At 66.8% G+C, this 11,819-nt stretch overlaps 3 protein-coding genes across 3 annotated transcripts in view; all 3 read left to right on the top strand.

Moving 5' to 3' along the window:
• The window catches only part of EMIHUDRAFT_456531 (hypothetical protein), a gene marked incomplete at its 3' end in the record, with an annotated part of 5,861 nt that extends 2,192 nt beyond the window's left edge, over nucleotides 1-3,669 (top strand). Inside the window, exons 2-6 of the mRNA XM_005782915.1 lie at nucleotides 1,465-1,983; nucleotides 2,053-2,405; nucleotides 2,672-2,944; nucleotides 3,135-3,456; nucleotides 3,553-3,669. Coding sequence (XP_005782972.1) covers nucleotides 1,465-1,983; nucleotides 2,053-2,405; nucleotides 2,672-2,944; nucleotides 3,135-3,456; nucleotides 3,553-3,669 — 1,584 coding nt within the window. The remainder of the gene's footprint in view (nucleotides 1-1,464; nucleotides 1,984-2,052; nucleotides 2,406-2,671; nucleotides 2,945-3,134; nucleotides 3,457-3,552) is intronic.
• Nucleotides 3,670-8,492: 4,823 nt separating this feature from the next.
• On the top strand, nucleotides 8,493-8,819 carry EMIHUDRAFT_314527 (hypothetical protein; the record flags this gene model as incomplete). The annotated part of the gene is made up of 1 exon (XM_005782914.1): nucleotides 8,493-8,819. One exon carries the CDS (start codon nucleotides 8,493-8,495, stop codon nucleotides 8,817-8,819), a length of 327 nt encoding a protein of 108 aa, XP_005782971.1.
• Nucleotides 8,820-11,425: 2,606 nt separating this feature from the next.
• Nucleotides 11,426-11,819, top strand: part of EMIHUDRAFT_423950 (dihydroxy-acid dehydratase) — a gene marked incomplete at its 5' end in the record, with an annotated part of 4,074 nt that continues 3,680 nt past the window's right edge. The window contains one exon of the mRNA XM_005782913.1: nucleotides 11,426-11,650. Coding sequence (XP_005782970.1) covers nucleotides 11,426-11,650 — 225 coding nt within the window. The remainder of the gene's footprint in view (nucleotides 11,651-11,819) is intronic.

Raw genomic sequence — 11,819 nt, 5'->3', positions numbered from 1 at the left:
GCTGAAGGCGCAAGAAGACGCCAAAAAAGGGAGATGTAGGGTGGGTGTGCGGGTGAGGAGGGGGGGGGGGGGGATAAAGACTCTACACTTGGCGGAGATTCTGCGTTAGCGACAACCCGTCATCGGCGAGCGGGGCGGCGGACGGGGTGGGCGCGAGGTCGGGGCGGGGTTGCTCGGGTCAGGGTGGGTCGGGGACGGGGTGGGTGAGTGAGTGAGTATTCTTGTTACGAAACCACGACGACACACACCAGTCGACTCGCATCGGTTGCCTCCATGAACGGGGGAGCTATTCTCGCGTCCACACCACACCTGGGTCCAACGTGGACACGCCCATAGCTGGGGACACCACTAGGTCACGCATGGCATCAGAAGTTTTATCTCTGGGCCCCGAGAGGCACTCTAGCAGCGTCGTTACGCATGCGCCCTCCTCCTGCCTCACGTCTCGACAGAGCATAAGCCCTTGGCGTGTGACGAGACGAGTTCTTCGCCATCACGCCATCGCAGCGAGCAGCAAGCCACTCGCTGCAGCAGCCGAGCCTGTCGAGGACTGGGGCTCCACTCGAGGTCATGTTCATAGATTCCAAAGCATTGTGAATAGCAAAGGGGGGAAAAGGTACCCTCGACCCTCACGCCTGCAACCCTCGCGCGACAGCACACCACTGCTCCGCACGAGACACCGTTGCAGGACCAGCCGGAGGCATCGCCGCAGCACTGGCTGCGCCGCGGACCGGTCCCACACCCGTCGACGAAGCTCCCCCCGCGGAAGACCGCGCGTAGCGACGCCTTGTCGATCGAGATGAGCGCGCTCGAAGCTCGCCCACCTACTGCCCCTGAGAGTTGGTTACGAGTGGGATCAGCTCCCCTCCCACCGGGTGAAACCATCCATCAATCGGCCGACTCTGCCATCGCGGCTGCAGCTGTCAAGCTCTCCAGAAGATCAGTGCGGCCTTTTTTTAAGAGTATTCTCGCGTCCACACCACACCTCGTCCAACGTACACACACTACTGTGCGAGCCGCCCTGAACAACACAATGCGCGGCGTGTTTTTTTCTGCGATCTCAATCTCGTGCATCTGCCTTTCCGCCTACATCTGCTGCACGCCGCCATGCTCGCCCTCGCTCTTCTCGCGACGCCCTCAAACGCCGCCTCTCGCCCCCGTCCGCGGCGCGGGGGGGCACTCATCGACACGCGCAACCGCACCGACTTCCACATCAAGCTCCCGACCGACGCGCCGGCACCCGCCCTCGCGGCGTCTGCCTCGCGCAAGCCCAACAAGGCCGCGGAGCTCCTGCTCCACCAAGACGTCCTCGGGGGTGAGGGGGCGCTGTTAGGTGCCTGGCCGGTCGTCGCCACCTTCCATCCAACCTTCTCCTTCCCGTTCAACCTCTCCAAGTTCAGCGGCGCCGCCTCGCGCGCCGCCGCCCCGACCACCCTCAAGCCCATCGGCGCCGCGGCCGACGCCGAGCTCGCCTCCTTTGGCGAGACCACCGGCGCGGTCAAGAATGGCGACGTCTCGCACGCCGACTCCACCGCCAACTCCGTCGGTGTCACGTGCGGCGGCGGCGCCGCCCCTGTGTGGTGCGCGGAGCCGCTGCCGCTCACCGAGCTCTGCGTCTCTGAGGATCCGATCAAGGCCTCGGGCTCCACGAGCAACGAGACGGTCTGCACGACCGCCACGGCCCACTCCAAGGTCGAGATCGGGATCGGTAAGACCTACCCGACTACCTCCATGAAGCTCAACATCGGCGCCTACGCCGAGCTCGCCCCCTTATTTGACGAGACCTCCGGCGCGACGAAGATCGGCGACCCCTCACTCGAGGAGAGCTTCACGACCGCCACGGCCCTCTCAGAGGTCGATGTGGCCTCGCTGCTCTTTCTCCACCCTTGTGCGGCCGTGCTGGCGCTGCTCCTCGCGGCGTTCCTTGAGCTGCTGCTGCGTGGGCAGGTCAAGAAGAAGAGGGTGGAGCGCAGCAGCCACGCAGCGGTCTCCGTACCCTTGCTTTCCAGCACGCGTGCTCTCCGAGTTGGCATTGTGATCCTCTTTTTCCTCCAGGACGTAAGCGGCACCCCAGCGGCATCGCTCCAGCCCGTCAATGTCAGCAGCCCGTGCTCGCTCACCGACGGCGGCTCGTGCGCCGCGTCGCCAAACTACCCGAACAGCTACGGCATCAACGAGGAGTGCACCATCAGCGGCGTGCCGCCATACGAGCTGGAGACGGTCGCCTTTGATGTGGAGGGAGACTACTACTCTTACTACGACTACGACTACAATGGCGACCCCACGGACGATTGCCGCTACGACTATCTCACCGTCAACGGCACGAAGTACTGCGGCACCTCGGGGCCGAGTGGCGCGGTGGCGGAGGACGGCGTCATCGAGTGGCGATCGGATGGCTACGAAGTCAGGTCGGGCTGGAAGGCGCGCCCCTGGTCCCTCTCGCCTCCCCTTCCTTCTCCTCTCTGATGCCCTCCTCCCTCTGCCGTCAGATCTGCTGGGCGACCCGCCCGCCTTCACCGCCATCACCGCCATCACCGCCATCACCGCCTTCACCGCCTTCACCGCCCCCGCCGCCGCCGCTGCCACCGGTTTTCCCCGGCGGCTACTTCATCACCGGCCCGTGCTCGCTCACCGACGGCGGCTCGTGCGCCACGTCGCCAAACTACCCGAACAGCTACGGCATCAACGAGGAGTGCACCATCAGCGGCGTGCCGCCGGTTGGATTGGAGACGGTCGCCTTTGAGGTGGAGGGAGACCCTTGGCCCTACTACGACTACGACGGCAATGGCGATCCCACGGACGATTGCCGCTACGACTATCTCACCGTCAACGGCACGAAGTACTGCGGCACCTCGGGGCCCCCGAATGGCGCGGTGGCGGAGGACGGCGTCATCGAGTGGCGATCGGATGGCAGCGTAGTCGGGTCGGGCTGGAAGGCGCGCCCCTGGTCCCTCTCGCTCCCCTTCCGTCTCCTCTCTGATGCCCTCCTCCCTCTGCCGTCAGATCTGCTGGTCGACCCGGCCGCCTTCACCGCCATCAGCGCCGCCTCCACCGCCTTCACCGCCATCACCGCCATCACCGCCATCACCGCCCCCGCTGCCGCCGCTCTCCCCCGGCTTCGATGTCGCCGCGGCGAGCGAGGACCAGCTCCGCAACCTGATCGAGGACGCTATTGCTAACGTCTCAATCTACCTGCCGCCCGGTGCAGACTTCAAGCTGGACAGCCATATCAGCTGCGCCTCCACCATCAAAGTGACCGTCGCGAGCAGCGGCGAGGGCGCGACGCTCGACGGCCAGGGAGAGACCGGGCTCTTTAAATTGCGGGGCGGCTGCAGCCTCACCCTGCGGGGGCTGACCCTCGTCAACGGGAGGGCGTGGGGCGGCGGCGTTGTGTTCGCAAATGGCGCAGGCGACGTCGAGATCATCGATTCGACGATCACAAACTGCAGGACTGACGAGGTGCGCCGCGTAGAGCTAGCCGCCATGCAGCGCCACTAGGCAGCGGGATGAGAGATAGGAGGACCACCTCACCCCGCTCTCTCCTCGCAACCGCAGGCCGGCGGCGTCGTCTACGCGTTTGAGAACAGCGGTGCGGTCTCGATAATCGGCTCGACCGTGTCGGGCTGCTCTGCTGGCAATGTGCGCCGCGTAGAGTTAGCAGCCTCCCTGTAGCGCCGCACGGAAGCGGGGCGAGAGGTAGAGAGGGCCACGGCTGCCTCACCCGCCTCTCGCGACTCCCCTCACAGTACGGCGGAGCTACATTCACGTGGAACAGCGACCTCATCGTGACCGACTCCACCATCTCCGGCTGCAATGCCACGCGAGGCGGAGCAGTTTACGTGCGCTCGGGCTCAGCCAGCCTGGCCCGCTCAACCATCTCCAGCTGCATCGCCACAGAGTCTGGCGGCGGCCTCTACTCGGAGGGCGGGAGCACCTCCCTTAGCGACGGCACCCTCGGGTCGGGCTCCGCCGCCAGCCTGGCCCGCTCAACCATCTCCAGCTGCATCGCCACAAAGCATGGCGGCGGCCTCTACTCGGCGGGCGGGCGCACCACCCTGAGTGACGGCACTCTCATCAGCGGCTGCTTGGCCCAAGAGGGCCGCTCCGTCTTCCTTCTAGCTGGCGAGGTCTCCTACACCCTCCCCGCCCCAGCCGGCCGCTGGCTGCCGAACGCGCGCTGCGAGGTGTACCGGGGGGCATGCTCCTATCCGTACGAGCCGGCTAAGCAAACTGCCTGCCTCGAGCACCGCGACGATTGCGCGCTCACGGAGAGCAATGCGACCGAGCCTTCGCCGGACAAGAAGGAGGCGGCTTGCCGCAGGCACGACACGGACAAGGAGGAGGCTTGCCTCGAGCGCGTCGAAGACCCGTGGTACTGCCAGAACGCGACTTTCGTGCAGCCCTGCAACTGGGAGGACGACCCCTCCCTCCTCGGCGTGAACCTCTACCAGCTGCCGCTGCTGCCCATCGATGAGGACTTCCCCTTTGCCTGCGCCGCCGGACTCCTCGGCTCGGCCGACCCAAAGGAGCAGTCGAGCAGCAGCTGCGCCGGCCGCTGCCCCGCAGGCTCCCAATGCCCCACAGAGGCGACCTCTGAGGCGCTGCCCTGCGATGCTGGCCACGTCTGCCCGGAGGGGACGAGCGTGCCACTTCCCTGCCCTGCCGGGTCGTACTCGAACGCCACCGACCTCGCCGCCGCGGGCGAGTGCACCGACGCCTCGCCGGGCCACTTCGCCACCACCGGCTCCACCGAGCAGACGGCGTGCGCCAAGGGGTCGTACACGAACGAGACCAGGCAGGGCGAGTGCACGCCCTGCGCCGGCGGCACGTACCAGGACGCGGAGGCGCAGACGGCGTGCAAGCCGTGCGAGGCGGGCGGCTACTGCGCTGTTGGCGCGGCGGCGGCGCTGCCGTGCGAGGCTGGCAGCTACTCGCGCGCCACCAACCTCTCCGACGCGAGCGAGTGCACCGACGCCTCGCCGGGCCACTTCGCCACCACCGGCTCCACCGAGCAGACGGCGTGCGCCAAGGGGTCGTACACGAACGAGACCAGGCAGGGCGAGTGCACGCCCTGCGCCGGCGGCACGTACCAGGACGCGGAGGCGCAGACGGCGTGCAAGCCGTGCGAGGCGGGCGGCTACTGCGCTGTTGGCGCGGCGACGGCGCTGCCGTGCGAGGCTGGCAGCTACTCGCGCGCCACCAACCTCTCCGACGCGAGCGAGTGCACCGACGCCTCGCCGGGCCACTTCGCCACCACCGGCTCCACCGAGCAGACGGCGTGCGCCAAGGGGTCGTACACGAACGAGACCAGGCAGGGCGAGTGCACGCCCTGCGCCGGCGGCACGTACCAGGACGCGGAGGCGCAGACAGCGTGCAAGCCGTGCGAGGCGGGCGGCTACTGCGCTGTTGGCGCGGCGGCGGCGCTGCCGTGCGAGGCTGGCAGCTACTCGCGCGCCACCAACCTCTCCGACGCGAGCGAGTGCACCGACGCCTCGCCGGGCCACTTCGCCACGACCGGCTCGACGCAGCAGACGGCGTGCGCCAAGGGGTCGTACACGAACGAGACCAGGCAGGGCGAGTGCACGCCCTGTTCCGCCGGCACGTACCAGGACGCGGAGGCGCAGACGGCGTGCAAGCCGTGCGAGGCGGGCGGCTACTGCGCTGTTGGCGCGGCGGCGGCGCTGCCGTGCGAGGCTGGCAGCTACTCGCGCGCCACCAACCTCTCCGACGCGAGCGAGTGCACCGACGCCGCGCCAGGCTACTTCGCCACCACCGGCTCCATCGAGCAGACGTCGTGCGCTCCAGGCAGCATTTCCCCTTCGGCCAACATGCCTGCTTGCGAGCTCTGCCCTATCGGCCACTACGCAGCCTCCGGCACCGCTTGCGAGGAGTGCGAGGCGGGCACCTACGCGGCGAGCGAGGGCCTGTCGCAGTGTACCCCCTGCCCTTACCCTACCAGCTCCAAGAGCGGCGATGTCACCTGCTCCACCTGCAGGGAGGGCTTCTACCTGCAGGACGCGAGCGCCCTTCCGGATGACATCTTCCGCTTCCCGACCAAGCACTGCAAGTCCTGCCCGCTGAATGCCGACTGCGCGACCAATACCACTCTTGAGACCCTCGGCGTCCCGCGCAACCACTGGCGCGCCTCGCTCCTCACGACCGAGATTCACGACTGCGACGCCTCCGACCACTGCAGCGGCTCGGGCGGCGCGGCACAGACCTCCCGCCGCCTCGCGGCTTCTGGCGGCGCCGGCCCAGGCTGCGACCTCGGCCACACCGGCCCGCTCTGCGAGTGGTGCGTGAGCGACGAGCAGTACTTCAGCCGCGCGGAGCGAGGCTGCGTCGACTGCCCGACGGCGGGAAGGTTCGGCGTCCTTGCTGGAGTCGTCGTCGCTCTCGCAGTGACAGGGCTCTTCTTGTACCGCGCCCTCGCCCGCGCCGAGGCATGGGACCGCTTCAGAGCACGTCTTGATATCGTCGAGTCGCAGGTTGGCGGGACAGACCCTCCCCCCATCCACTGACCGGGCGCCTCTTGCCTCTCGTGTCGACACCACCCCACCTTACCTTAGGTTGGCTTCCAGCCCAAGTTCAAGATCGTGGTCAGCTTCTACCAGGTCGTTGCCACGCTCGGCCCCGTCTACGGCGTCCGCCTCCACGAGGACTTTACGCGCTGGACCGACTTCATCGACGCGATCAGCTTTGATCTGCTCGGCCTCACCTATCCGGACGCGTGCATCGGCTCGATGGCTGACCGGCTCCTGCTCGCCGGTCTGTGGCCGTTTGCAGCCATGTTGCTCGGAGGCGCCGCCATCGCCTGCTACGCACTCGCGGAGTGGCTTCTGTCTGGTCGCGCCGGCAGCCTCCGTCGCGACCTCGTCCGCTCTACGCTGCGTCGCCTCCTCTACTGGGCCATCCTCGTCGCCTACCTCGTGCTGCCCTCCGTCTCTCGCTCCATCTTCAAGGCGAAGCAGTGCGAGTCGTTTAACATCAACGTCTTCACCGGGGACACACGCAGCTATCTCGTAGCCGACCTCGACGTGCTCTGCAGCACCGACGAGCACCGCGGCCTCGACGCGTACTTTTGGGCATTCTTCGTCCTCTGGCCGGTGCTCGTCCCGCTAGCCTTCCTGGCGCTCCTGCTCTCGATCCGCTCCGAGGTGCGGGCGCAGCGAGTCAGGGCCACGGCCCGAGCCAGCCGCTTCCTCTGGCGCGACTACGACCCGCGCTTGCTCTTCTGGGAGGTCGTCGATATGGGCCGCAAGTTGTTCCTCGCCTCGCTGATGCTCTTCATCCAAACAGACGATGGATCGAGCAAGTTGCTCCGCCTCGTCATCGCCTCTGTCGTCTCGGCCCTCTACCTCGCCGTCCTCGCCCTCGCCCGACCCTTCAAGCGATCCGCCGACCTCTACCTCGCGTGCACCGCCAATCTGTTTCTCGCCTGTTCCTTCATCTCGGGCACCGTAATCCAGCTGTGCGAGAGTGATGAGGACCTGTGCAAGACCCTCGTCGGCTTTAAGAGCGAACGCGGTGCCAGTGAGTTTGTAATCGCGCTCACCGCCGCAATGCTGGCCGCGTCGCTGCTCGTCGTCCTCTTCAAGACAGTCAGCGCCGTCCGCATGCCTACCATCCGCCTCGCCTCCTCCGGCCGCCCCCCAGTCCTCGAGTTGTCCCCCGAGTGCCACTTCCACGGCTTCATCTCGCACTGCTGGGGGACCGGCCAGGACCAGACGCACACCGTCGTGCGGCGACTCCAGCTTCTTCTCCCCGGCGTCCGGATCTGGCTCGACGTCGACAACCTCGAGGACGTGGGCAAGCTGGAGGAGTCAGTGGCCGACGCGAATACCTTCCTCGTCTTCCTCAGCGCCGGCTACTTCAAGAGCTTCAACTGTCGCCGTGAGCTGTACGCGGCGCTCGGCAAAGACCGGCCCTTCATCCCCATCTTCGAGGCAGACGTGGCAAAGGGCGGCGCCTCGATCGAGGCGTTGAAGGCCGAGTGCCGCGAGAACTGCGTCGAGGTCGCCCCGCCCGCCTACCCTTCCTACCACGGGCCAGACGAGATGCTCGCGCGCGTGTTTGAGGAGGCGAAGCCGATCGTGTGGGTGCGGGTGAACATCTTTCAGCTCGTGTCGCTCAAGGCTGTCGCGCTGCGCATGCTGCTGCACTCTCCGTACTACGCGAGCCGCCCGGCCGAGCTCGCTGACGGAGTGCTGGTGCCCGGCGAGGCGGGCCCCGTTGCCTTTAGCGGCCCCGTCACTATCCTCGTGTGCCGCGGCAACGAGGATGCCTTTGGTATAGCAGAGGAGCTCAAGAATGCGGCGGTGGAGGGGCGCGGCTCTACCGCCAGCGCCGAGGCGGTCGAGATCCGCGATGCGGAGGAGGCGCTCGAGGGAGCCAACGCGGCCCCGTGCGAGGGCTTCCCCGTGTTCCTGCTCTACTTGAACGACAAGACCTTTCTTGACGCCGGCGGCGTTGTCGCGCGCCTCGTGCAAGCGGCGATGGATCGGCGCATCGCCATCACCATGGTCCACGAGCAGGAGCCAAGCTGCGGCGGCGTTCCTTTCGGTCGCTTCTTCCAGCAGACGCCGCAGGTGCTGCAGCGGCCGCCGTACAAGCTGTTCGACACGGTGGCGGTGGCGCTCTACCCGGCTCCGGAGCATCGTGAGATCAGCCTGCGCCTCATACTAAAAAGCATGGGGGCGGTGCCGTGCGACGCGGGGCCGCTCCGCCGGCGGTGGCAGCTCCTCCGCCGCCGCATCGCGGTGGCGCGCCTCGTGCGGCGGCGCCCCGCCGAGCCGCGCCAGCAGCCTGTAGTGCAGCCGTAGGTAGGACGTGTGGCGAGAGCCCGAGCGTGTGCGTGTTGAAATGGGTGCGGGGTGCGGGTGGACAGGTGGGCCGAACCGGATGGGTGTGTGAGTGTAAAGTCTGCAGACTCTAGGACTTACCTCTTAAGCTGAGGACTTGATGATATGGCTATGCCTATGGGCAGTACGGGGTGTGGACCGTGAGTTGCACAGGGGTTGTGCGCCGGGCCCTCCTGCTCGGCTCCAGCCAGTAGACAAGTCTTGTCATCAACAGAGTAGACGGATCTGGAGACCTCGACGTCGAGGGCTCCTACCAGGGCGCGACCGCCGCGAGCGAGTGCACCGACGCCTCGCCGGGCCACTTCGCCACCACGGGCTCGACGCAGCAGACGGCGTGCGCTCCAGGCAGCATCGCCCCCTCGGCCAACATGCCCGCTTGCGAGCTCTGCCCTATCGGCCACTACGCAGCCTCCGGCACCGCTTGCGAGGAGTGCGAGGCGGACACCTATACGCGGCGAGCGAGGGCCTCTCGCAGTGCACTCTCTCCCCCACCCCCTCAGCTCCAAGAGCGGCGACGTCACTTGCTCCATCTGCAAGGAGGACTTCTACTTGAAGGACGCGAGCGCCGATCCAGACGACGTCTTTGAGAACCCGACCGACCATTGCAAGTCGTGCCCGTTTCACGCCAACTGCGCGACCAATACCACTCTTGCGTCCCTCGGCGTGGATGCCGGCTACTGGCGCGCCTCCGCTGCCACCTCGGAGCTCCACCGCTGTGACTCACAGACGTGCTCTGATGGCTCCGGCCAGCCCTCCCGCCACCTCGCCGACGGAGACGGCGACCCGTACTGCGCCGCCGGCCACACCGGCCCGCTCTGCGAGGTCTGCGTCGCGGACTCGGACTACTTTAGCTCTGCCGAGGGTCGTTGCGTCGCCTGCCCCTCGACGGCTCGCTCCGCCGGCATCTTTGTCGGCTTTGTCATCGTCATCGCTGTGCTCGCCGCCGCCTATGCTGGGCTCCGTCGCCTCCCCTTCTCCCGCCGCCTCCGGAGGCGGGCCGCCCGCATCGAGTCCGCGGTCGGCCTGCAGCCCAAGTTCAAGGTCGTCGTCAGCTTCTACCAGGTGAGCAGCATCCTCGGCCTCGTCTACGGCGTCCGCCTCGACGAGCACTTTACGCGCTGGCTCGACGTGCTCAAGCTGTTCAGCCTGGACCTGTTTGGCGTCGCCAAGCATCCCCGGCAGCTGCATCGGAGCCATGAGCACGCGGCTGCTTGTCGCGGGCACCTGGCCGTACGCCGCTGTCGCCTTCGTGTCGCTCGCCATTGTGGTGGCGGCGGCGGTCCTCAACAACAAGCAGGCATTCGACCGCCAGCTGCTTGGCCGCCTCCTTTTCTGGGCGATCTTCGTCTTCTACCTCCATTTCTTTTTTAGTGCCAGTGCGCGCCAGTCCCGTGCCCAGAAAGAAAGAAAGAAAACAGACAACCCAAGGGAGGGATGGGAGAACGGCACGCCGCCACCACACAGGGATTTTAAGGAGAGGAGTGTGATGCGCTAGCCGTCGCCTACCCTAGGGAGTCTGCCTCTTCCTATCTCTCTTCGCAGTCTCTCTCCCGTGCCAAAGAAAGAAAGAAAGAAAACACACAACCCAAGGGAGGGATGGGAGAACGGCACGCCGCCACCACACAGGGATTTTAAGGAGAGGAGTGTGGTGCGCTAGCCGTCGCCCACCCTGGGGAGTCTGCCTCTTCGTATCTCTTTTCGCAGTCTCTCGCCGCTTCTCGCTGCCACCTTCATGCCACCTCGCGGCCGTCCCACTCTCGTCGGTCTCTCCCTTGTCACTTCCTCCTCTGTCGCGTCGTTCTCTTCTGCCATAATAAATAAATAAATACAACGTACACGCCAAACGAGGGGTGGGAGAAGGACAGGGTCCCCACCTGCACGAGCAGGATCTTGTAAGGACGATCAGGGACACAGGGGAACGGGAGCGGGGAGCGCATCGCGACACGGAGGGGGGCTGGGCAGGGTTCACCCTCACGACAGGGTCCCAGGGATTCCTCTCTCGTATAGGACAGGTTGCACCCGGCGGCACGGGGGCAAGCGCGGGCCTCCTACTGGTTGCGCTCTCCTAGTTCTCCTGCTCCTGACAAGGGACAGACAGCGACAGGCTCGCAGCACGGTGGACTCCCTATCCACTGGCGAGAAAAAAAGAAAGAAAACACACAACCCAAGGGAGGGATGGGAGAACGGCACGCCGCCACCACACAGGGATTTTAATCCACTGGCGAGTGTTGTGCGAGAAGCATGCAAAAATTCTTTTTTGGACATCAACGAGCTCAGTGCTCCGACGCGACGGAGCTGCTGCCATGCTCCGCTCGACGATGGGGCGGTCGACGCGGCTCGCCGCGCGAGCAAGCGCGCGGCCGCGACGCGGCCTCTCCACCCTCGCGGACGACGCTGACCCAGCCGCGTCGGGTCCGGCCCGCGGCACGTACGAGGCGGTGCTGCCGAATGCAGAGCACGGCCTTGATCGGCCAAACAAGTACTCGGCCGTGATCACGCAGCGACGGTCGCAGGGAGCGGGGCAGGCGCAGCTGTACGCCACCGACGTGGGCAAGGTGCCGGGCGGCATGAACAAGGTGCAGGTCGGCATCGCCTCGGTGTGGTACGAGGGCAACCCGTGCAACATGCACCTGCTCGACATCGCCGGCGCCGCCAAGGAGAGCTGCGAGGGGAGCGGGATGGTGGGCCTGCGCTTCAACTCGATCGGCGTCTCCGACGGCATCTCCAACGGCACCGACGGCATGGCATACTCCCTCCAGTCGCGAGACCTGATCGCAGACGGCATCGAGACGGTCCGCAGCTCCGCCAGCCGCCCTCTCAGCCTCTGCCTGCCTGCCGCCGCCGCCGCCGCCGCCGCCACCGCCGCCGCCGCCGCCGCCGCCGCCGCCGTCGCCCCCGCCGCCGCCGCCGCCAGCCGCCACCGCCGCCGCCGCCACCGCCGCCGCCACCAGCCGCCATCGC

Source organism: Emiliania huxleyi (assembly GCF_000372725.1).
Source record: "Emiliania huxleyi CCMP1516 chromosome Unknown EMIHUscaffold_184, whole genome shotgun sequence".
Lineage (NCBI taxonomy): Eukaryota > Haptophyta > Isochrysidales > Noelaerhabdaceae > Emiliania > Emiliania huxleyi.
This window is presented reverse-complemented; position numbering and strand designations above follow the sequence as displayed.